Here is a 26,189-nt window from a genome sequence, read left to right on the forward strand (position 1 = left end):
ACAAAGCAGTTTCAATTAAGTTTATCGGTGTGTGTTACACGCTGACGCTGCTCCCACCACTGCTTCTGACGAGACATTTAGAGGCGCTGACTAGAGGACTTGTGATGTGACTGGAATTGTTTGTTAAAGGCCAAGCAACTCATCAACAGATTTAATAGATGAATGAACCACACCACCACGCTGTCTCTCAAGTGGAAGAAACGGGGTCTACCATCCACTCCTCTCTGTGCCGGTGGAGTCCAGGATTCATTTTGAAGTGTTTTGACCATGCAAAAATTGGTGAAGAAGAAGAGTCAAGTGTAGGTACAGAGGTTTGCCCTTTCTATATTGCAATATGGAATCTCAGTTCACAACACACCATCTGTCAACCAGAGAACATGTCATGAACACATTGCAGCTCCCTGAGAAGGATAGGGCCTGGACTCTGCGAGAAACTCAGACAGTCTTTGGAGCAGAGTCAAACCTTCTGTACAAGATAACTGACAAAAACACAGATACCACTTATCCTGGATGACAAAACTCCTGCCTGTGGTCTACAACACAGAGTCACAAAGAAACAATGTCAGCAGTGATAATAATGTCTCCATTAAACTAACCTTCAAATAACTGTGGCTTCATCTTCATTTAACCAAACAATTGAAGTGACCATATGCCTTACTGTAAGCCACTGATGCTTACCATGACCTTCTTTCTATAAAGGTCCCAGTGTTCATTATTCCTGAATATTGTACATAAAATCTGTAGAAATCACTGGCGTATCAGAGCAAATTTTGAAAGAAAACCCCAAATAAAATTAAAGAAGCAGAGCCAAAAAAACAAATTACTTGCATGTCTGATTTCAGTTTGCAAACTGAACATCTTGCATCAAAGTCATTTTAATCGGAATACAACGCTTCAATTGAAAATGGCAGTAGATTTAAATATACAGATGGTAATGTTCCATATCTTTCATTTCTGGCATGTCATAGCTAAACTGTTGCACGTTTAAGGATGCACCTCTCAGCGCTATTATTGAATTAGGTGTACGAGAGACCTGAGTGAAATTTACGTTACATCAGTGTAATCTTGCACAATTTTAGTAAATTTGCATTACTCTTGTTGCAAGAAATATCCAAAATTTTGCTATTATGCTACGTCATGTAAATGTTCACCATTTGCAGTGAAAATTTAATGCAAGTGTGCGGGAACAATGAGCACGACAGAAAGCAGGTGCTGTTGTTTACAGTGCTTGTGTTTTCTGTGCTATTTTTTAAGTGCTGGATGTGTCCTCATGTCGAAAAATAGATGCAAAGATGTATTTCATGCTAAACTATAGAGCCAAGTGCCAGCTTAACATTGTGCTTAATTACACTGAAATTCACATCGTTTCTCCAACATCTCACATAATTATGCAAATGCAAATTATGCAAATTGTGCAGAACCCTATTGTATAGTTGTATCTATAGGGAAAGGGTAGTCCTTGAACGGTGGGCTCAGTAGAGGTGTGGGCATTCATTATCAAACATTTACTTGTCATATTTAACACATGATTACAATTACCTTGTTTGCCATTACATTACCGTTATGGTTACTAGTACCTCATCTAAAGGTCAATTTAATTTAATTTTGTTTAACTAATATAATTAAATATTTATCTTTGGGTAGAGTTACCTTATAGGTTAGGATAAAATGTCCTTATTTTTTCAAATAAATTAATCTACTTGAATTTATAAAATATAATAAATACTTAGTGTAAGTTAGGGTTAGCCTTACGGTTAGTTTAAAGGTTCTATTTAAATAGCATATTTAAATATTTAACATTCGCTCAGGGCTGCTTTACAGTTAGTGTACCTGAACCTTACCTTTTAATATAATTATGTTTAATCAAATTTGATGTAATTATTATAATAACATTTGCAATACTGGTAAGGGTTATTATTAGCAGTTGGTTGAGGTAAGCATTTTATTCAAACTAGTTTAATATATGTAATACAATTAAATATTTAATATTGGCTATGTTAGGGTAAGTGTTCCTTATTGTTTACATTTAATTTAATGTACTTAATACTAACATAATTAACAATTACCACTGGTAAGGTTAGGGACAGAGTTAAGTTAATTTACTATTATTGAGATCAAGATTGTAAAGCAGTAGTTTTTATTGTTATTTATAGACTAACAAGGTAATAGTTGATGAAGTATAAGCAACAAGTTAGTGGTTGAAGAGATCATTCCAGTGAATGAAGGGGCATGTACCAGGCAGAGGCTGGCTAGCATCCAGTGGTGATGTGGAGGGTGGCAGCTCATGTGCTGTCAAGTAGGGAGGAGGTCACAAGTGTTCAATGTGCTGAGAAGGGGGCAACTGGTTACCAAAGATTAGGTGGGAAGGATACTGCTGTAGAGTGAGGTCTGGCATTGTGCAGCAGATGCACAACGAGGGATTGGCTGATGAGACAGGAGTTGGTGTACTGTGAGGTTTGGAAGGAGGTGAACCTTGACCAGTGGTTTCAGAGGAAAGTCAGCCCATACAAAATGGAGTCTGGGTGGAACAACCTGAGTAGAATGTGGCCTGGAATGGGGGTGTAGTGTATATCAGGAGTTGGTGTTGCAACTTATGTACAGTGGCGCTGGGAGGTGTCTAACAAAGGCACATCTAGGTGTAAACAGTTCTGAAAGGGGCACTCGAAATAATGAGGCATCAGGGAGCTAATTTGCTTACATTGTTGTCAAGAGGCACTGGATTCCTGGTAAATGGTTGTGCTACACCCGACACATCTTCTTGTATGAATTGGGGCCACTTGTGGTAGGACAAGTTCATAATGTGTAGTAAATGGGTGATATTTGTTATACAGACAGAACTTTAAGCAAATGGACAGTCGATGTGTGATGAAGGTATAGGCAGAAGCTGTAAATTGAAGACCGTAAACTGTAGAAAAATATTCATGGAGGCTTGCTGAGAGGAATTTAGAATTTCATGTCTAAATATACTTATTTAGTGGTTACATTTGAAAGTAATTTGTCTATGATGGGCAATGATAAAGTGGTGGTTACTCATGCAAAGATTGTAGCCGAAACTCTCCGTAAAGTTGATATTCAAATTAGGAGACAATTTGCAGGAATGTTAAAACATACATATGAAGCAAAGCTTGTAAACTCTTATGTTAATATTCCTGAGATTATGTTTTAGAAACACCTAAAAACTACTGAAGTGCAGAAATAACAATTTGGAAAAACTGGCTCTCTTTGTGTAAGAGAGCTCAAAATCTCATATTAAGGTTAGAGCTCTGAATGATAAATATTAGATATAACTACTTTGAGAGGTGTCTAACATACTTGCGTCAAGTTGACTCAGCTAATGAAGGCATATTGAGATATTCTATAAAAAGATAGTTCCATGAAGAAGAAGGTGCAGTTTCATTGGCATTAACTGGGGCATGAATTTTGGATTATTTAGGGGTGGAGGAGAACAGTGGCCAATTGTTGGAGGATTGTGAGGCTGGAAAACCCATATTAATTGGTAACAAGGAATGCTAATTTTGAAGCCGGATTGGGCTTGTATGATAGCTCATGTATATGCAACTACATACCACTGGAATATCTATTATCTTTTTAATGGCTGGAGCCAATAGATGTTAGAGATGAGGATAGAGCAGCTCATCCAGCAGAAGTTACAGGGGTTTGTTTGAACACTCCTAAGCTTGGGAGGCCCAATGCTTTCTGTTTACCATTGGTACAAACTCTTACGTAGATTTTTTTTTGGAGCTCCTTGATTCTGAAGCATGCTTAGTGACTGACCCCATATTTAAGGAAAACCCTAATTCCAACATTTAATAATATGTTGGTGTACATAATGAAATGTAATGACTTCATTTTAAGTGGGAGAATTGGTAAATTTTTAGATACTGTTTTTTTTAAATAAAATATTGTTAAAATAGTGTTGGGGGTGTATATTAATATGCTTAATGAAAAATGGTTGTATTAACAATTTGTAAAATGTATAATGTGTTTAGGTTTTGTAGTTTATGTTCATGTCTGTATGGCCATTCTGGTATGGTAAAACACCTAAATAAAATTCTGAAAATACTGTTGACTCTCAAGTGAAGGGCACCAGATGTGGAGTAAAAACTGGATCCATGGCGGGGTGTGGGTGGTGGGATGTAGGTGTACATTCACAAATTCAAGTGCAGAGGGAGTCTTACCAGTCTCTTCTGGGGCTTGATGAGGGGCCGGTTGATACCATTCATCTTGTGGTAGAGGCCGCAGGCATTACACAGGTAGTGCCCAGTGCCATCTCGTCGCCATAGTGGAGTCGACATCGCCCCACAGTTCACGCACTCCCGGCTTTCTCCAGGAAACTCCTCCAGGTACTCTGCAGGGAACAAATACAGGTGGTTAGAGGCAATGCTCTGTGGAAGATGAAACATCTCTCTCTGAGCTACAGGACACACATGCCTTTCGTGTGACGCATAGCTGCCAAGGTTTCAGATTGCTATGTGTGATATTTTCATACTTTTAGTGTAGTTATGATTGACAATTCAACAACTATGAGTGACACTTTGTTGCCTGCAAAATCAACCGATGAAGATGAGGGAAACATACATTTCAGAAATTACACCTATTTGAGCAACGAGAAACTCTAAGAAGTTAACTGAAATATGAGAAGACGATCTTATAGCTTGAGACTTATGAGCTATTCCCACACAACTCAGCTCACCCATGCTGTATTTTGTGTTATTTAGTGTTTTCTTATTGACCTCTATAGATCTGGCAATTATATTAACAGTAATCTGTGCATGCGAGAACCTTAGGAGGATATAACTTTGACCCTCTAGGGGTATGATTTTGCTGATCTTTGTGAGCAATCCCCTGTTAGGCCACACATATCTTTTCCTGGGTATCTCTCAAAGTTTCTATCCGATATGGCTCGCCCAGGCATATTTCACTATGTTCCCACTCTGTAGGCTGTAACAGGGTCTGTAAGTCTGCCCCTACAGCCCCTCAGACAGCACCCGAGCAGAGCTCACCTTGAGCATGCCAGTTATCTATTTCCTTTTGCAGAGGAGCTGAAACTGCCCCTTTGTCTAACAGGTGTCATTGGTCTCACTGTGGTGACAGCTTCCCAACTCGCCCAGCCCTCCTGCTTCCCGGGACCTGTGACTGCTCACTTATACTTATGCTCGCTGGTACGTAGTCACTGTCTTTGGGCCGTGCAGTGTATAAATGGGCCGCTTCCCTGTTGCTGGACTGGCTACAACTCTTCAATAAAACACTGCACCTTTAAGTTTGCTCAACTACTGTGGCACTCAGACTATAGAAGGATCCATTGCTCACAGCTCGACACTTTGGGTCTCATTACGAGTTCGGCAGATGGAAAGACCTGTCCACCGAACTTCCAACGGGGAGGTTGCCGCCATACCTCCACGTCAGGCCCATTATGACTTTTCCACTTGGTTTCCACCCGATGGGTGGAAACCAAGTTTTCCGCCTGTCAGCCCAGTGGGAAAGTGGCTGCAGCATTGTCGCCGGCTTATGATCGAGCTGGTGGCAATGCTGCCGCCCCAGGGGGCACCAGCACCCTCGCAATGCTCACTGGGTGCTGGGCAGGGGACCCCTGCAATGCCCATGCCCAGTGCATGGGCAGTGCCGGGGCCCCTCTGTGGCCCCCTGAACCTGTTTTCCACCAGCCTTTTGATGGCAATGATTCTGCCATGAAAAGGCTGGCAGACAACCAGGTCGTAATCAGCAGGGCAGCGCTGCATGCAGTGCCACCCTGGCTGACTGCAACCTCCACCACCATCAGCCCGTCGGGATCACCGATCCCGGCGGTGATGGCAGTACCCTGGTGGTCTGACCAACAGGGTTGTAATGTGGCGGTTGGACTGCCACAGCAGCGTCGGTCCCGACTGCCACGGCGAAGCCCTCAGCCTTTTTGATACCAAAAAAATTACATTGGGCCTCGAGTGCTGTGACGGCACACAGGACTTACGCTCCCATGGATAGCATTCCCTACTTCATCATCGTCCTCATCGTACCCGGCCATCCTCGGGAGGCGCCGCTGCTTGTGGGCTTGAAGGCCTCCATTTTTTCTTCTGCTAGTGGAACGACAGCTTTCTTGCAAGATTCTGGATGTCGCGGTGTCTCTTATGGTTAAGGGACGTACCTCACCGGAAAGTTGATGGGACTTAGCATGTACGTTGCCAAGTTAGGTGCTGCAGCCATCTTGGATCAGTGCGAAACGGAACCAGAACGTAGAGTTGGACAATGGAAAATGTATGTTCTACAAACAAATGCCAATCTTTTTACATACAGTTCAGTGACTCTTGACACGCAGAGACCACTGAAGCCATTAAGAGTCTTCTCTGCACCACTGAGTGAACAGCACTCCTGTGCTTCTGTTAATACAGCTTCTGACAGTCACGGCCACACCCAGCTTTCCCTTGCGCAGGAGGTTTTCAGGAGCTAATAATACGTGACTAATACATTTTAGTGCGGTGATGCGGAACACCACACTAAAATGCGTTAGTCTAACCCCTGGTGCGTGTTACCTGGCAGGGCTGGCGATGGACAGGCATGAAGAGATGCACTGCAGTAATACCGTAATCCTCTTCAATTCCACAGCAAAAGGGTGAGGGAAAAGTGACACACCTACGAGGTGGGGTCATTTTCTCTCAGAGAGAAAGAGTCAGACAAGACGCTCCTGAAAAGAAAATAGGCACTAGGAGTGACATTAGTTATCTGAGAAGAATGGAGAGAACGGGGACACATTGGCGAGATCTCATTTTGTGTTAGGTGGGCTGCTCCCTGCATGATTCAACCAAACATGCGTTTATTCATCCTTCATACCTGCATGATTCGGACATAAAATGCCTTTGAAACCCAAGAAACCTACATTTGAAAAATGTATTCGGTAAAAACTTGGCAGAGAAAGTTTTTTTTGCATAATTTAGGTAATTTATTCACGAACAGTATACGAATTTCATATTATCTGTATTCACTCCTAAATTCAGACGATCTATGACAGATTTAATAATTTATAGTGGAGGATTACAGTCTTTTACAGAGAAATTTAAAATCACTGAGTCCTCTTCAGAGAGATTTAGGGTGAAAGTTAGTATCTTTTTATTAAGGAACTTATAGTGTGAAATCTTCTACCTTACATATGAGATTCACTGCTTCAACGAATGGGTTTGTTTCATTTTGGACATTTTTGTTGACTTTCATTTTAAAAACAGCTACATATTTCGAAGGCTCGTGTTGATCATTTTCGCAACCGCTCGTGTTACATTAGAACGCTTTCCACAAAGGAATACTTTGGGAATTCTGGGTCTAAAAATGCAGAAATATGCCTACACGAAAATGTTACTTTTTTCCAAAATTATAATCGAGCCATTGTGGCTTAGCGGCACATCAGAAACAGGCCCATTTTAAGCAAAAAGAAGGAACTACTTTTGGAGACCAATTTGGTTTCTTTTTTCTTCACTTTTTGGCAAGATACGTGGTATTCTTTTTTCTTTACAAGCTTTTCTCCCCCCTCCAACACAACAAACATCTCCCCACAGACCGACCTCAGGAACATCCAATCTGTGCCATTCCCTGGAAGCCTCGGGTCATTTTTGACTGTTTATAAAAGCTGGATTTGGGAGTCATCTTTTCCAAGAACTTCAGACATTCCACTGTGTGTCTGTGTCTGTCTGTACAGGGACAGGTCTGTCCTCCATCCAGGAATTGGATCTTTCATTTCTGGCACACAGCTCCCAGTGGCATGGCGTCTTGCAGCCTGAGGTATTATTGTCTGTCTCAGCCTGACGCCTTGAGGACACTTCACATAAGCACTTATCAGTACAAGCAGCAGTACTTGAGTAGTACTCCTTTTGGTATTCTTACAAGACGTTGTGATTTGGCCCTGAAACATCCACCTCTCTAGTGTTAAAGAGCAAAGCAGACACATCCCTTCCTCATGGATGTCAATTCACCAAAAAGCCTGGGGTAATAGAAGTGACGTCACACGCCATTTCATTTTTACTTTTACTCACACACATGCTTGCACAAACACACATTCACTCAGACACACACTCTTTTTTACATAAGCACACTCTCACCTGCAAACATGCACACAACATTTTAAAGTGTTTTTACTTACCTCAGCTACCAATCGGGGTCATATTCCAGCTTACTGTACTCCATTTTTAATAAACTAATAGTGAATAACGTATTATTCACTATTAGTGTAATAAAAACACTGATTGAAAACAAGGAAGTGGAGCTCCAAGCAATGTCCATAAGAACGAGCTGCCTCTGTGTTACTGGCACTGATTTTGCCACTTCTGAGGTCAAGGGTCGCAGAGGCAGTGCCAGGGGTCGCAATGGGAAAGCTAGGGGTCTCAGCTGCGACCACTGGCGAACCCTAAATGACATCTATGCCCTTACTATCCATACTAATTTTATATTAATATTCCCTGGATATTTCAGTTTTATCCCATTTTAGATGTTTTGGGGCCAGTTCACCAAGGCGTAGTACGTAAAACAATATTACTTTCATTCTTCCATACTTACTCCAAAAAGTCCCTTTGTCCTTGTGTTCCCCAGCCTGACATGGCCTCCCCTGACGCATAAATAGGGCTCTGTGTTTTCCATGTTTACTGATTTTGCAGATAAAATGGAAACCAATCTAATTTCCTTCCTGTATTTAGCTATTAAAAAAACAGTGAAACGCTGAAAGTTTGACCCTCCATGCTTTGAGTTACGACTGACAGCGCAAGAGCTTTTCCCATTCACAGGGGAACGAGTTAAGAAAAGGAAAGCTGAAACATCCATGGATGTGCACAGGAACCTTTACTACAAGAGTGTTGTTTTAGATTGATGCACTGTTATACTGCATACAGCTTGAAAACACTTCATGCGTTGAAAGGCAAGGACATTGATTTGGTTAAATATGGCAATATACCAAGTGCAACAAAGTTTTTACACAGGACACAAAATGATATAGACAAATACAAAAAGGTGATGGAATAATGAATAGGGATAAATATACATACATATGCATGTATATATATATATATATCTATATAAAATTGGACATATGTTTGAATAAAAAATCATCACCTCCATTGTATACATGTAGCAAAAACCGTGAAATCCAGTTTGTTTGTTTTTTAATGACTTGATCGTGTATTAGGTATGCTTTGCTAAACTCTATACAACACATATTGAATTAGCACGTGTTACATATGATTTCTCAATTCATTCTCTTATCTCTGCACCAGTGCAATCACCTCTTTAATTATGGAAAAACAGGGCAAGCTCCCTAAAAATGTGATGAGCGGTCTCTGTATGTTCGGCAATGCACAGGGCTCCCTGCTCTGCACAGACCTATCTTCTGCCCTGGTTTACTTCAGCCACTGCCCTGGTCTGCACAGACCTATGTTCTACCCTGGTTCACTTCAGCCACTGCCCTGGTCTGCACAGACCTATGTTCTACCCTGGTTCACTTCAGCCACTGCCCTGCTCTGCACAGACCTATGTTCTACCCTGGTTCACTTCAGCCACTGCCCTGGTCTGCACAGACCTATGTTCTACCCTGGTTCACTTCAGCCACTGCCCTGCTCTGCACAGACCTATGTTCTACCCTGGTTCACTTCAGCCACTGCCCTGGTCTGCACAGACCTATGTTCTACCCTGGTTCACTTCAGCCACTGCCCTGGTCTGCACAGACCTATGTTCTACCCTGGTTTACTTCAGCCACTGCCCTGGTCTGCACAGACCTATCTTCTACCCTGGTTCACTTCAGCCACTATGTGGACCACCTTCCACAGCATCACATTGCCTGTCTCCAGAAAGTTCACCACTTTACACCCACCGCTGAATAGCCAGACCTGTAACCAGAAAAAAGTTATTGGACGCCATCTCCCATGCCTGAAAGCTCTGCCTCACGCAGACACACAAACACATTCAGGGAAAACGCTCAATCCCTTTGAGATGAAATTAGCCACTTTCCCTTGGATGCTCACCGGGCCCATCCAATCAAAACCCATGATCCTACTACACCTTCAGTGTAGACCTGCTGTGCGCTTGAGGCAGTCTCAGCTGTCATCGGAACCGAGACTGAGCTCTTGTCAGATCTAGAACAACCATAAAAATCCCTTTTCTAAATTCTCTTTGCAGGTCTTCTTTCAAAGCAGAAACTCTTTGCGGCAATTCGTCTAGAGAGATGTGCTAAACACACCTGTCCGTTCATGGCTGAGGTGGCTAGCTGGAGGGATGTATGCAAGCTAGATGAAGCTGAACCCGGGCAAGAGACAGGTGAAGTCTGCGAGCCGTGAGGTTAGCTAGTCCACCAACAATGCAGCTCACTGACTCCCCCTGAATGGGATCTGTAGTTTCAAATCTCTTTCGGACCACAGCCTAGAAATGAAATACTCCCCTTCTCTCGGTGGGATCAAGCCGGCTGTCTCTTGAGGTGAAACGGGGATCCTCCTCAAAGTCCTTGCTATAGTCTGGGAACTTCTCGAAAGCCTTGCTGTGAACAGGTCTTCCACAAACAAGCTCATTCTTTACTGATTGCCACTCCATTCATTGCTTCTATGCTCTCTCATACATCACTGAACTCAATACCTAATCTGCCCTGTGTCACTTAACTTTTGGTCTAAGAACCGCTGGCTGCCTCAGCATCTTAAAATCTGCTCTTAAGAATTACCTCCTACAGACAAAAATCCCAGAACCTTATACCTTATAATTCAAAACTCATCCATGGTCAATGAAATCTCTGGAAATGTTGTCTTAGTGGACTTTATTGTTCCACACACCACCCTCCCTCAAGGATCGCTGGCTACTGTTTTCATGCATTGTTTTATTCTAACCCATATTTTTCCCGCACCGCGATCCTGCTTGGAATAGTAGGTGGTACATGGGACCAGTATTCCACATGATAATGGAAATTTTGAGGAGTAATTTGACCCCCAAAAAAGGGAGTCCTATAATTATTCCCCATTCTGTGGGTTTAGCTTGTACTGAAAGGATGCTGGTGGGGCCTTTCCACATCCTAAGAATATTTACTGTTGTGGTCTCTGGTATCTTGCACCAAGTAATTGGACTTGTGATTTTAAAAATGTAGTTTGAAAACACTGAGCATCACTATTCATGCCTTTACAACAATTTGCCTCTAGCTTCAAAACTGGCTACGATTTGAGGAAGAAAAGTAATTCTTCCATTTTAAATTAATATCAAGGGGTATTAAATGCCAAACTCGAGTTACTCCTGAGAATACCTTTAAAAAAGAAAACAAAGCAGTTTTAAAAATGTTTCTTTTCAAACCTGTGATGAAAGTGTTTTTTTTACCATTATATAGATAATAGAGAAAGGAAGCAATGTGTTTTAATATCTACCTGTTTGTGTTTGAACGTGGCATTTTCAAACTAATTGTGTTTGAGCTAAATGCTTTAACCTCAGATCCTATGAAATTTTGATATTAAGTTTCACAAAATTTGTTTCAAAATAAATGCATTTCAAACTAAACATTTTGATCTCCTAACCCAACTGTGTCCTCCATTCCTGCTCTAGGCGCGGCAGGTGGAATTTAGACACAAGTGTCACCTTGAAATGCATCATCCCAACTCTCTGAATAGCACTGGGTGGGTCTCTGAGACCTTCAGAGTCAAACACCAGGTCTCCATGATGTTTTGTCAAGCTTCCCATGGCCCTGGCTCAAGGCCACTGACAAACTGGGACTGATCACAAAACCTTTTTAACTAGCATTGTTTCATATCCTTGGAGGTAAATAAGACAGTGCTTGATGCAAACACTTATACCACCACTGTGAAAGCATCTATCTGAAAGCCGTAATCTGTGACAAGAATGCTTGTACATATTTTATACGTGGCATTTTGTTGTGGTAGTGATGTGTGGTTTTGTGCTTTTCTGTTGAATTATTGCAATTTGAAGATATGTTGTTATGTGGCTGTTGTGTTCACCTTTTCATTGTTTTGATGTGTCCTGTTATGTTTTAGTTGTGTTGTTACGTTGCTTTCTGTTTATATTCTGTTGTTTAGTTTGGATTTGTCAACAAACGCTGCTGCATTGCAGCCAAAAGCAGCACACTTCTCTGAAGTTATTGTGACAAGCAATCGTTTATCACTGTCTGTGGTTGTCAAATAGAGTTGCTCCAGCTCGTCAACTATTTAAGGCACCCGTCACGGCCCTGCCAAGTTCTCCAGTTTCATGCGTAATATGCTGCTCCAGTTCAGGTTTTTTTCTTTGAATTCTGGGACTTGTAGTTTTTTTTTTCCATTATAAAACAGGACCACAAGTCCCACATGTGGATCAGCAAATCATGCATGAATCAGGGATAATTGGCAACAAAGCTGTCAACCCAAAACAGAAGCGTAAAGGGCTTAAACTATCACTTCCAGTGCTCATTCTATATAAAGTCATTTCACTCCTAGAAAAGCTGTACTGCATTGTTTAAGACGATCACTCTTGGCTGCATGGGCCTCTGCAGTTTAATGACAGTGTTTTTTTGGGGGGTTTTATATAGTGCTAACTTAACCTGAAGGTAGTGGAGCGCTTTACATGACCACCAGTTACGTTACACAAGGACACAGTCAGGGCACATTTAAGAAAAGTCGTGCTGCACTGTTTCAGCACCACTTTTCTTGCGCCCTTTACCGCCCCCCTACCGCCACCATGTGTGTGCTGTATTTAAAATATGGCGCACCATGGCGCAGGGTAGGGGGCAATAGCGTAATTTTTCATGACGGCATTGATGTACTCTGCAAGAGTAGCGCCAGCATATTGGCACTACTCCTGCAGAGTCCAAAGGGGCCCATTATAAATAATGGAAGCCCCTTTTTAACGCCTGCTCTGAGCAGGTGTTAAAGGTGCCGTAAAAAATGATGCAAGGAAATCTCCTGGTGCAGGCATAATGTAGCGCAAAGGGTTACAAAGTGGCGCAATGCATGCATTGCGCCACTTTGTAAATGTGGCGCGAGGATTTTGGCCTCGCTGGGTCACATTAGCGTAAAAAAAACTGACGCTAATGTGGCGCAAGGGGCTTATAAATATGCTCCTCTGTTTCTTTTCTTTTTTTTTGGTAGGCACGAAGAGACTAAGGGGCTTATTTACAAGCCCCTTGCGCCTATTGCGCTGCCCTAGCTTCATTTTTTTTAATGCTAAGGGGGCATTAAGGAGGCCCCCACCATGCCCCATCCAAATTTACAAAAAGGCGCAATGCATGCATTGCGCCACTTTGAAACCCCTTATACCTGCGCAAGGCATAATGTATGCAAGAGGAGCGTTCCCTCACAGGGAGGCCCAAAAAATGTTGCAGTGAAATTTACAAGATTTCACTGCGCCATGTTTTCAATCATTTTTAACTCCTACTCAGGGCAGGTGTTAAAGTGATGCTATGGGCCTACCTGTGCTTTGCTGGACTAGCACCATAATCTTTAGCGCTAATCCGGCAAAGCGTCATAAATTATGACGCTATTGGGCTAACGTGCGCCATATGCGCCGTATACAGCGTTACCATGGTGAGGTTTCAGGGTCGCAGGGCGACACAAGAAAAGTGGCACATCAGAGCTGTTGCACCACTTTCTCGTAAATATCAAGGAAAGTGATCCAGAATCACAGGATACTGAGCCGATGAGACTCGAACCTGGTTTCCCAACTTTAAAGTCGGCAGCTCTGGCCCTTACGCTTTATTTTATATGAGGCTTTTCCTTATAAATCTTTCTTCTTCTGTGATTTTAGAAGATATGACGTTTCCAAAAGCAGACAATTTCTGCAGGACACCCTCTAAACTCTGCATTCACAGTCTCTCTATATATTTAAACGTCTTCTAGGGATATCCGCGTCTTCTCTTATTTTAAGTGTCATCATTTTTACAGGGTTGATCAACAAAAATATACATTTCGGAAAGCGCGAGGGCAGTGTTTTCTTTTTGAATTAACCTTGCAGTGTGTGTTTGTCATGGCTTCCCTGGTGCCGGTGGTGATGGATGTGTCGTCATTTCCTCTGCGCGGATAGTTTGTGTTGCATACTGTCCCCCGCCCCCTCTCGCTCTGCCCTCCTCCTCCGTCAGGGCTGTAAAAATAAGACATGGGCCAGTGTTATTATAAGATGATAAGAGAGCGGGGGCTGGCTCTGGGGGAGACCCCCATCTCCATCACAGGCTGCTGGCCCTGACTGCTGGCGACAGGCAGGCTGGGGAGCTCGCCGTGGAATGTCTATGGCTGATACCGGGCTTGGAGAGGGGAGAGAGGAGTGGCCCCACACTCCATCAATCACGGGCCCACGCTGACAGGCTGTCAGGGGAAAGGGTCAGCCGTCCCAAGTCCAGCCCCCTGTCCTCCAGAGCACCCTCTCACCCCAGACAGAAGGACTCTTTCCGGGTAGCCGGGGTTCACGTCTCATGCTATGACATCATTCCATGTCCCAGGCCATTCTGCCCTATCCGACCCTCAGGACCAGTGAAACCTGCCTTCTGCCAAACCCCACCCCCAAGTTCATGTCACCTTCCTAGAATAATAGGGCCATGAATTGAAAACTACACACATTTGTGAATACCCTAAATCTTTGTACAGCGCACCCCAAGCCCAGGGCTTTAAGTGGGAAGAAAAAACTTGGGGTCTCTCAAAGGGGCGTGGTCGATGTAATTAGGCGCGTGGCATAAAAAACACATAAGCTAAAATCTGTGCTCAGCAAAGTGTGCAGCTCCATTGGTGTTTTGCTGCTTCTTTCTGGAATTGCTTCCAGATATATAATATAGCAAGAGGCATTACACCTACAACACGCCATGACTACTGGCTTTGTCAATGGTCGTTAGTTGCATCAATTAAATAAGCAGCAACAATGGCTTCGTTGTATGAACTATTGGAAACGCTTCTGTTCTGAAATGATGAGACTGTGATAGAATTATAACGAGTCTCTTTAGTTACATCAAAGGCAGCGCAGGGTGGTATTACCCTTAGGGTGAGGGCCAATTTGGAGAGCCTGCTAGGGACCTGCTTATTAGAACTTTAGCACCTGCAGGACCCGGCCCACTTCAAGCCCCACCCGAGCCCAAGTGTCCCCTAGCACTTAAATTGCAGGTTTTATTATGCTACTGAGCACAACATGTTGCATCGACTTTGGACAAATGAAAAGCTGAGCCAGCCCAGCAGGATTCTAGCCAGAAGACTTAGCAAAGATCTATACTGCATACACTTAACAAGCTGAGCTATCTGGCCATTCGCTGGAGGGAATAGTAGACTGACCATCAGCTGTTTGCTGTGGAGGGACTGAAGCTTATTATGTGTCCATCATTTACCCGAAGTACGCCTGCGCCATGGTTTGGAATATGGTGGTGCCCTTGGTGGAACTTGTGATTGCCTTCTAAACTATAGCTGGTGAAACTTATGATCTTACATTCGAATATAAGGATAATGCAGTGAAAGCCAAAAGGGTCCCAGGATGCTTGTTTCCGGTCCAGTGAGGACCTGGCTTGGCAGTTCGGTCTGGACTGTTCCCATGAGGAACAGGGTCAAGACTGATTTGCATATGGCTGGGTCCAAACTGGGGTGGCATGGTGAGCAAAAGAACGATGGATTAAACCCAGATCTATGACTGGGGGTGAGTGTTTGACAATGTTCAGCATTCCATCCATCACTTGTTGTTTTTGCTTTGTCGCCCTAAGTGGGAAGGGTATGCCCAGACGTCGGTCCTGTGCTTCCAATGCCACTGGATTCAAGCTAGCCTGGCTGATGAGGGGTGAAACCCCGAAACCGGTCCCAGGATGCTTGTTTCCGGTCCAGTGAGGACCTGGCTTGGCAGTTCGCTCTGGACTGTTCCCATGAGGAACAGGGTCAAGACTTATTTGCATATGGCTGGGTCCAAACTGGGGTGGCATGGTGAGCAATGTACTGCAATCCGTCAAGTCAGGGGATGCTCACTCTGCCCCCCCCTAAGACCATTTGTTTTTCTGTGAAACAGAAGTTTCAAATATTCAAGGCTACCTTTAATAATTTATATACAAATTAGATTTTTTGATTTAATAACTTTGGCACAGTTTGACGCTACCTTGCCCCCCTCCATGAACAGTGTTGTCATAAATTAGTGATTTAATGTGTGAGGTCATAAGCAGTACATGGTGAGGGCACAAGTTATAGTTAATTGAAATAACTATAAACTGTTGAATTTCAATGTTTCTTTTTTAGTTTAAACTGTTATGCTTAAACTGGAATTTTCACATAACTATAATGTCTCTTCAACCTTTGTGTTTTTTCAGTGAATTTATGAGCTTTTTTTTAAAATGCAAATCAAGATATTATAACCTTACCTAACTCTAATGTCCCTTTAACCTTTGATTTTTTCAGTGATTTTCAGTTTTTTTTTAACATAAAATAATATTTTGTTACCTAATGTAACTATGTCAACACCCCCTTACCGGGCATGGCCTCTGTGCAGACCGTGCCACCCCATCCGCGAACAGCCAACTTCTCACCGAGGCCAGGCCCTGTGCCCAACCCATTTGGGCCATGCGGGTGTGGGGTTGGCCACTGGGCATGGCCTGTTGCCAGACCCTGCACCCAAACCCCTGTGGGCAGCCAACCCCAGGGCGTGCACAACGTGGTTTGACTACGGACATTCACGCACCCCTTTTTAAAAAAAAAAATCTGATCATACCGGACTCTTGTGGGAGCCAGTAAGGCCCCTTGCCTCCCGAGGGCTCCTGTGCAAGTCCCGCAAGACAAAGGCACCCCCCACATTTATTTTTTTAATTTGGCCCTATGGCGGGTCCCCAACAAGGCCCAGGGGGTCAGGGTACCACTATCCTGTCCCCTTATACCTTATTGTTTTTTAATATTCAGGACATGAATGCCGAGTCCTCGTGACCTGAGATGGCAGCCACAACATTTGTTCTAACGCTGCGGCCGGCCACCCCCCCATACAAGCTCCTAAAGGACTTGTGGAAGTTTCTTGCTCCTGCTGGGGCAAGACAACTGATGGAAAAAGAGACACTCTCTGCCAACCAGATTGCTCTATTATTTGAAGTTCCCTTATCACGGGTCTCCTGCGAGAATCTGTTAGCCCTACCGTCCAGAAAAGCATAATTTAGAACCTTATTTTTTAAATTTTTATTTTAAAATATTATAACATGTCTCCCTTCACTTTTAATTACGACATTACGACAAAGACTTTATTTGTAAGAGGATGAGAAAAAATAATAAATTACACAGATTTCACAATCATAGGTGTTTGAATGCAAAGCTATTCTCACGTGAGACATATTTTTTGGGTAGCAAAGCCTTAGGATATGAAACTCTTGGAGTGGCAGGCCAAAAACAGCAGCTGTACATGGTGGAACACAGTCAGAAAACTGCCTCCAGAGACATCCTGAAATACCATCACAACAGCAAGAATTACCCTCTAGGGAGAGAAATCAGCAAAAGTCCATAAATAAGCACAGATTGTTACTGAAATATCAACCATAAAATTCGAAATTGTCAACTTGTCATTTCCGTTGGAAATATTCATTGTTCCCCAAAGGTCAGGTTCTAGTTTTAGTAAGTAAACTATTTTTGTTTTGGAATACCTGCTTCTCATTTTTAAAATAAATTAATTCATTCACGAAATGCAAGCGTTTGAAATTATATTTCAGAGCAGCATGGGACCATACAAATGGTGGTAAAACGCTGTATAAATATAACATAACATGAAAAGAAAATATGTGGCACCATTTTTGCTTGCATTCTAAGATGAACACATAAGTGTATATCACAAGCCTTTTAAGCAGCATGCAAATTTAAATGTCTGTATTATTTCTCAAATTCATGATTTCTGTTTAAGTATATATTGCATAGCTTCAGTTCATGATATATATCTATATATATTATATAACGGTACTTGTGAATATACGTGCTTTTAGTAAATATAGTGAGGAAAAGTAAACTATTTGCAGAGGCATGGTGACGTATAGCACCCCAATAATGGTGACTGCCCCAGCCATACCCTGGTGAGTCAGTCCATGTGATACAACCAAATGAGCTCCATGGGGTCGAGTGTATTATAGGCTGTTGTGCAAGTCTTGCACTGTCAGTCACACCATTGATGTGGTGCATGGGCTGCCATGCACCGGGAGCCAGGTGGAGGTGCCTAGAAGAGAGGCGCGGCTGACAGAGAGGCACGCATTTCAGCTTTTCTAGGGTAAATATTAAAACAGACTTAGGTGTCAAAGAGATGGTCTGATTGTGATGTGCACACCTGGTTGTAGTATGCATAACAGTGGGAATTCCTGCACTATTTTGGGCCTCCTTCAAGATGGTGTCCACCTCCGGTTTAATGGTGACCTTGGATAAATGTTGGTAATTCTTAGAATACTTGAGAGATTTGTGTCATGATTGTGCCCACCCTAATATAATGCTGGCCTTATGGTAGTTATTTTTGTTCATTCGGGGCATCCATGCATGACAATGTCACTGACTGGTTTCATGCTGGCCCTGACTAATAGGAGGAATTTGTGGCATATTCTGGGGATCCATGGAATGAATGTGCATACATCAGTGCTATTCATGCATAACGGTGTCATATCGTGATATATCATGGCATCTGACAGTGTGCAAAAGGCAGACAAGGCAGAATCTAGCCACGTGCTGCCCAAATACACAGCTCCCCATGCTTACCTCTTAGCTCCAGAGTATGCCCACTTTTGCCTTTTTAGGGTCGAGCCTGCGTTGCAAGCGATACGCTTTAGTTATTAGAAAAGGGCCCGGAGCCCTGTCGACGTCATGTCAGTGTGTTTGATTGGTTCATGGGCTTGCCTAGTAAAATCTGCTTGCTTTCATTAGTGGAAGGCATGCACACGTCATGCCTTTTCCGGTGGTTAGCCCTCCTCGAGCGCAGCGACCAAGTACAGAAAACATGCGTGGCTCGCTGTTTTCTCTCGGATCATGGACTACTTTTTCTCTGTTTTCCTAACGCGATTTCGCTTGGCAGAAGTCGAGCGCTTTACACAGTTAATTTAACTTTTTCGGGTTACGTACATAAAAGCACCTTTGCCGATAGATGAAAAGTCGGGTTAGGAGTTTACAACGCGATCAGCTCTAGCATGAGAAAACGCGAGACCCGTTGCATTGCAAATGCTTGTTATACTTACCATCCCTTATACCCCCCCAAGCAATCCCTCTTAGCAAGTAAGAGACTCACCCATAACCAGCAAACAAATTACCTGATCTCTTAGCACAGTCTAAACCCCCCTATACTTCATAACAGACCTCTCATGACCCCATCAATACCCATCCATCCACTCTCTAAGCCCTCCCTGCTCTCCACCCAGCCTCTAGTAACGCATACCCTTACTCTGGGACCGGCAACACTCTGCAAGAGACTCCTTTTTCGTTTGATCAGTGATAATGCAAGGGTGTGTGGTGGAAGGAGGTGGGGAATTAATGCACTAGTGAGAAGACACTGCGGCCCTGGTGCTTTTCGTGTTCTCTTTTACCGCCTGCCACTGTTGGCAATCGATGATGCCCCACCAGAAATGGAATCACAGAACCACATGACTACTGCACTTCCGGGGGGCAGGAGTCTCAGGCATTCCTATCTAGCGGGGTGATTCCACGTGTTCTGTTCCCTTACTTTCCCAGTCTTTGAAATCTGCTATTCAAAGCTTCTCTCCTTCAATCTACATTTCAATACCAGTTTGCAATAGAGGTCACTGCTAATTATCCTGCTTACCTGTGGTTGTTAAGTCTCTCTGCAACTTTCCTCCCATTTCACCAAAGATTAGTCTAACAGCTGACTTAATCACCACAAAGCACACACCTAACACAGCTTAAATGATGTTTAAAAGGCTGCAGTGTGATTCAGCTCTTAACAATGGCACACCCTCCTGCATTAAATGACACACAACTCTATGCATGCAAACATTACCACACACCTTCATACAAGAGTAAATATCAAAGCAGAACTCAGAACACCCATTCAGCCAAGTACAGTTAAGCCAGGAGATGGGTATCGGGGCTCTGCAGCAAGATCCAACACCTCCAGTTAATTCACAATGTGCAATGCCATCACCCCAGTTATCAGATAAACCCCTTGGCTCCATGGTGTGTTGTGCAGTCGCAATAACTACCTTAAAACACATCTAATTATCAACTGGAAATATCAACTATTCTTACTGCCTGATATCTACTACAGCTCAAAAACGTCAGAGAGGTGTGACAGAATTCTCGAAAACTGGCCAAGGGCTGAACCTGATCTGAGCTGTACAGCCATACCTATGGCGGTCTGCTTGTCCACAAATAAGTATAATGTAACTTACAATGACATTCTAAAAAAATCCCTTCTTTGATGATATCTTCGACATGGCGACACTCACGATGAAATGATGCTCAGTGGTTTCAACATGATCGCCTGTTAGCCGCGATGATGTCATCGAGATGGTCACTAAGTAATGTCAGTCAAATACACACTGTTGCCTTTGCCATGAGAGAACAGCATTGGGCAACCTCCCTTCAACCAAAAGCTGTTCCTTTGATGAGCTGCCCATCAAGGCCATGGCATGTTATGGATGTTTACATTTTCCAATCGTAGTTCTATTTTGTTGATTGGGATATTTGGCTTTTAGAATAGAGCTAATGTGTACTGCATGATGTAGTTACTTTGCTGACACAACAATAGAATGGGTAGTTCGTGGGGTTTTGTTTGGTCAGGAAGTGTGTGCTCTTTTGTAATAGAGCCAGAGTGGCATTTACTACTAATCCTCGTGGATTCATTTGGTTTTTCCTTGCCCATGATCGTATGTTTTTGAATTTAAAGTTGTTTTTATTCACAAATTAAAGACTTATGACTACAGGCATTCTTAAAGATGAAACGAAAACAGTGTGCCTCTGACAAAGGTATCTACTAAGTAATATCTTGATATTTGTATGCATTTTAAAGTTACATCTCACAACACATCATCATCTCTGGCTCCTTTTTCTAGCACCCTTAAATTTACAGCTTAACACCACTAATGTCACCTGTGCAGCTCGGCCAATGCTCCCAGCTTTCATACTCTAGTAGCCCAGGATGTCGCTCTGTTTTGGGATTTTATTTTCGGTGACAGCTGGAGTAGTACACACAAAATCACCCAAATGTTACCAAACACTTTCCATATCAAAATGCCAGACCTACTGGCTTGCTCCTGCCAATTTTAACTCGCTACACCGAATATGTGCAGAGCCACTGTTTTGACTGTCATTGAAAGCCTCTTAAAAAAGAACAAATTTATCTTGTTTATGCACTGAAAATGATGTAGAGGTAGGAAAACAGGCTCTTTTCTCTGAGTTTTTATGTCTAAAAATTGAAAACTGAGTGCCTTTATTGTAATGTAGCAGTCTTTAATGTAAGGTAGCTGTTGTAACAGCTACACAGATTCATGTGATTGCTGCAGGCACACACGATTCTCAAATGTCTCGAGTCTATTCCTGAAAGTGTCGTGTGGTCCATCATTTCCCTTATGGCACCTGGGGTAGCGCTAGTCCATTACTAACTCAGGAATAGGAGGAACTGTCAAGCAAAGGTAACCTCGGCTGGATGGTGAGCTACATGTGCTTGAAGTCAGACAAAGTCTGGGCACTCTGGGTATAGTAAGCAACTTAATGAGACGCATAATTGCATTCAAATCCTCACTTTCACAGAGTAAAAAATAACATTTCCTAAACATGAAAACAAATCAGTTGAAATTATGTATTGCACAACAGTCGTGCCAACCATAACTCACACACCACAGCTAGTGCTTATGACCTCACACTATGTAGACCAATAAAAACGCCTGAAAGCACAACATACTTAAATAACAACACACACGCAAACCAATTCATAGTTGTCTCTTTGACAGTGTTAAAGGTTTTAACAGTAATGTTACATGTAATCACATCTGTAAGATTAGAACAACATTTCTGCTTCCGTCTGTCACTTCAAGGGGGAGGCCATGAGTGTTGCATTTGTTGTGTGAGTTATGGATTGCATTGTTAAAAATAACTTGTGAATTTCAGTGTTTTGTCAGAGATGGATAGATGGATAGATGGATAGATGGATAGATGGATAGATGGATAGATGGATAGATGGATAGATAGATAGATAGATAGATAGATAGATAGATAGATAGATAGATAGATGGATGGATGGATGGATGGATGGATGGATGGATGGATGGATAGATAGATAGATAGATTTCAAGCCTCTGGTTCAGAAAAACCGTGACAACATGACTATTCAAGAAAGTTACACTCTTTAAGCCTCCCTGTGCCCTGCCACTTTGTAGCCCTCTGTAAATCATCCTTTTGTGCCGTGCGTGTTATTTTGAGATTGATGCACCATATGCAAGAAGTCACTAACATAGACATATGGATCTTCTAAATTATACTACTGTTCGACAAGTGACAAGTAACTATGTTGTTTTAGCTGGACTTATGTGCAGCTTTCAATGTAGCTGGTCGTTCAGTTCTCTTCTATACACTCTGGATAGCAGGAAGTTTACAGGGAAGACCCCCTTGCACTGGTTTAGGGTCCCATCCTCCACCATTCGTCACTGCTCTTTTTATAGTGGGATTTAGAGTTTCACAGCGCTCCCTGCTGATATTTACCCCTATGTCCATTACTTGTCATTATCCAGAATTGGAAGCTCTGTTTCCACTTCTTTACTGAGCACATACTGATCAACATCTGATTGGGTGACTCTCCCTTCAAAATAATGTTGTCTTGCCTAGAAAGTGCTGACACCTGGATGCACAGCAGCAAAATTGAGGTGTTGCCATGTTGGGCAAAAATATATTTTCATGCTGGCCCCTGAGTCGGTGCCACCTCTGCTTGGTGAAGCAGCCATTATCTGCCCAGTAGATGAACACCCAAGTGTGCTTCATGACAAGCATCTCACCTATTAAGCCCTAGTGGAGAGGGTCACGAAACTTGCCTACAACTGTTGCTCATGATTAAGAAAAGTGAAGTCTTTGAGTCCAGGGTCTTTCAAGTCCCAGGCAGCTGGGATGGTGGTTCCTCACTGGTTGGATTACTCCAACTCCCACGGTCAGGGGCCTCCCAAGGAAAAATCCCATATACATTGAAGGATGTACCAAATCAGGAATCAAATCAGTAGGAAGGATATTCAGGGAAGATCACATCTCAAAAGAGTGGGCTGTACAGATTCAACACAGAATTCAATTTAAAGACCTTTGCCAAATGCCCAAATATGTCAGTACTTCTAAAGCACCTTGACTGCGAGGGAGCCCTCTTTCCCCTCAAAGAAAGATGATTAAGAGTCTCTGCGAAGGGCCTTCTCAGACCTTTCCACTACCACCTATACAGCATGGGAGGAACATTAATTAGGATGTTATCCCATGGGATGTACTTTCAGATATGTTTTGGCTTAAATGCTCCTTAACAAAATACAGACATTAGTTTAAGGCTCATCTGTTCTCTATGACCTCTCTGAACATCCTGTTGGGTTGCAGGTAATAGGTGTCCAGCACCTAGAAGTGTCTTCTTCATTACCAACACCACCAACAACATCATTACTACATCTCCAAGGCTACTTCCTCATGCCTCTTGTCCCCCTACCTTACTGCTTTGGGGCAACCATAGGAAGGGGCCACACAAATCTGCAATACAACATCATGCAAATACCGTGGGTAGGTGAAGTTGATGTTTTTATTCCTGCTGAAGGTAGGTTGCCCCAACCAAAGGCATTGTTTAACTTTTTTTGGATTTTTTTTGGGCCCAATTCATTGAAAAAAACTTCGCATGGGTGCTGAGGTTCCACTTATTGCAACTGACAAATATTCCTCAGAAAACATTTGCAAATTAGTGTCAATCACAGGTTTCCAGGCATACTACTGGAAATCGTTTGTGAATTACAGCACTTAATGCAGAAAATGTCCATATGGATGGATAAATCTGCTTGGCCTTCCCACATCTCTAGTTTTTCTTATTTGCTGTTTTTCCTCCTGACAAAAAAACATTTTCCCCTTGTGGAAACCATTTAACCGACACAATCACCAACTGTATTCACAGCTTTATCTCTTTCCCATTCCAACAATGGAAAGGGCTCCATTTCCATAACTGAGTTAATCTCTGACTATTTCCAGGGTGGGAAAGGGTTGTAAAAAAAAAGCTGGTTAATATCTTTGTTGGTGTTCACACATTTTCAGAGTACTCCTGTCCTGGAAAGTCTTCTTCTAGGTCCTGAGAGTAGATTAACACCCAAAAAGTAATTGTATTAATAAATATTTCATAAGGAGAAAGCATAATTTTGTACATTCCATATATGGTTTTATACTTGTTAAAAAGAGGCTACCTGCATGTGTGAGCCAAGCATACACAAATACCTTTGTGAATGAAGCCCCACTTTTCTTCTCTAAAACAGCAACATAGAGGACAAAGTTGTGGCATGATTCGGTAGGGAGGATCAGATGGGAGGCGTTTGTGACTGTAAGTTCTGCAGGCGATAAAATAAGTACACATGAATGCTAAGGGTTCAGTGCTGAAAACAGGCCTCAAGGACACCATTCCCAGCTGTGCATGTTTCATATTTAATGTTGGAAACATAGGGTGGCGCTTATAGGATTCTGAGCATACGAGAAGTGTGTGTTAGTGTCTGGGGAGTGCCCAGATCATGGAGGGATGCTCAGGGACAGCCTATTCTTCCCACTTGTAGTACATCTTTTGGGCCAAGATTCCGGCCAAGGAAAGGGGTTATTCAGAGGGGCAAAAATAAATCCAGCCTGCATTGTTGACCCCTGTACACCTATGCTCATGAATGCAGGAGCCCCAGAGAACAGGACTTCATCCCCCACTCTTTAGTAGGTAATACACATCACAACCATTTTCCTGGACTGACCCTTAAGCATGGAGGTTGATTTTCCAGGTATTTGTAGCAGTGGAAGTGAGTTCATCCATGCTCTGATCCCTAGTGACCTTACCATCACCCCTCTTGCCCTGCTCTACATTGCTTCACCATCATATTAAAGCCACTGAGGGACTAGAACAGACCTGCCAACTCACACGATGCCACCGTGTGCCACACAATATCGGCTCTCCTCGCACGGTCACCCAGTGAGAAGCCTATGTCACCTGGTGGGAGGGAAACACTGGAAACCACTGCACAATACTGGCTTTTCCGCTTTTTGTGGAGGTTCTGAGTAGCAATGTGTGAAAACACCACAGGACATCAGCTGCAGCCGCCTTCACAAGCTTTTGTTCTTTTTTGTTTGCTTTTTTGCAGTAGGGAGCAATCAAGGGTGGAGCGGGCAGAAGTACCTACATAGAAGCAGTTCTCAACACGAGGCCCGCTCCCTTCATGACCACGCCCCCTTCTCACACAGTGAAATGTATTACTAAGTTGGCAGATATGCTAAAAGAAGGACAAGCATTGGAAACTGTAAAATGTAAACAGGCCTGCAAGATTCCTGTTTACTTTGTCTTCCTGCTGTGACTACTACTCCTGATTGACGTTTGTGCCTTTAAACCTAATCCTTGATCTGCTGGTGGCATTTGCCGGTGCCTCACAGGAAAGTAATGGGAAAAGGACTTGCTAGCATCAGAAGGCCCTTGCATCTCCTCTTACAAGTCCCATCAGACTCCGCAAATACTAAGTAGAAGGTGAGCACCCACTGATTTAGTTTTCAAGGGCAGCTGGGCTGGAACTGGGAGTATTGACTGTGCTGCCAGCCGGGCCTTTCCCTTGCACGCAGGTCCCTTTGTGACTCACGCCTTGCATGCAGATGATTGGCAGGGGTAGCAGCTGCTACTTCCACCTTGTCCTTTGGTACCTCTATGGTGCTGACCTTGCTGTCTGTCATCTATGAAGTCAGGAAGTCATTGTCAGAAACAAAAAGCATTGGCAAAGCAAACAGGTCTCATCTTTTGGCTGCTAATGTTGACCAATGGCTTTGCCAATGCTTTTTTGATGATGCTGTTCAGCATCGGCAAATAGAGAAAAAACATTTATGGGAGATGCTGTTCAACATCAGCAAAAGAAAGAAGAAAGGTTCTAATGACACATATGCTTCATGACACAGGCGTCAGTTCTTTAACTTACAGTTCTAAGATGACAGACACCAGCCTTAGCGTGAGGCGTAAAAAAAAAACACTGTTAAATGTGCGCAAACGGTTTCTTTTACGAAGGGGTGGCCCAGCAGTAGTTTGTAGCTACCTGGACCTCTTGAAATTAAAATGTAGATTTAAAAGAAAATGAATGC

At 43.0% G+C, this 26,189-nt stretch overlaps 1 protein-coding gene across 1 annotated transcript in view; it reads right to left on the reverse strand.

The window, feature by feature from the left end:
- GATA5 (GATA binding protein 5) overlaps positions 1-26,189 on the reverse strand; it is a 67,881-nt gene that overhangs the window by 15,775 nt on the left and 25,917 nt on the right. Inside the window, exon 3 of the mRNA XM_069243159.1 lies at positions 4,179-4,348. Coding sequence (XP_069099260.1) covers positions 4,179-4,348 — 170 coding nt within the window. The remainder of the gene's footprint in view (positions 1-4,178; positions 4,349-26,189) is intronic.

This window comes from Pleurodeles waltl, chromosome 7, assembly GCF_031143425.1.
Source record: "Pleurodeles waltl isolate 20211129_DDA chromosome 7, aPleWal1.hap1.20221129, whole genome shotgun sequence".
NCBI classification, from domain to species: Eukaryota; Metazoa; Chordata; class Amphibia; order Caudata; family Salamandridae; genus Pleurodeles; species Pleurodeles waltl.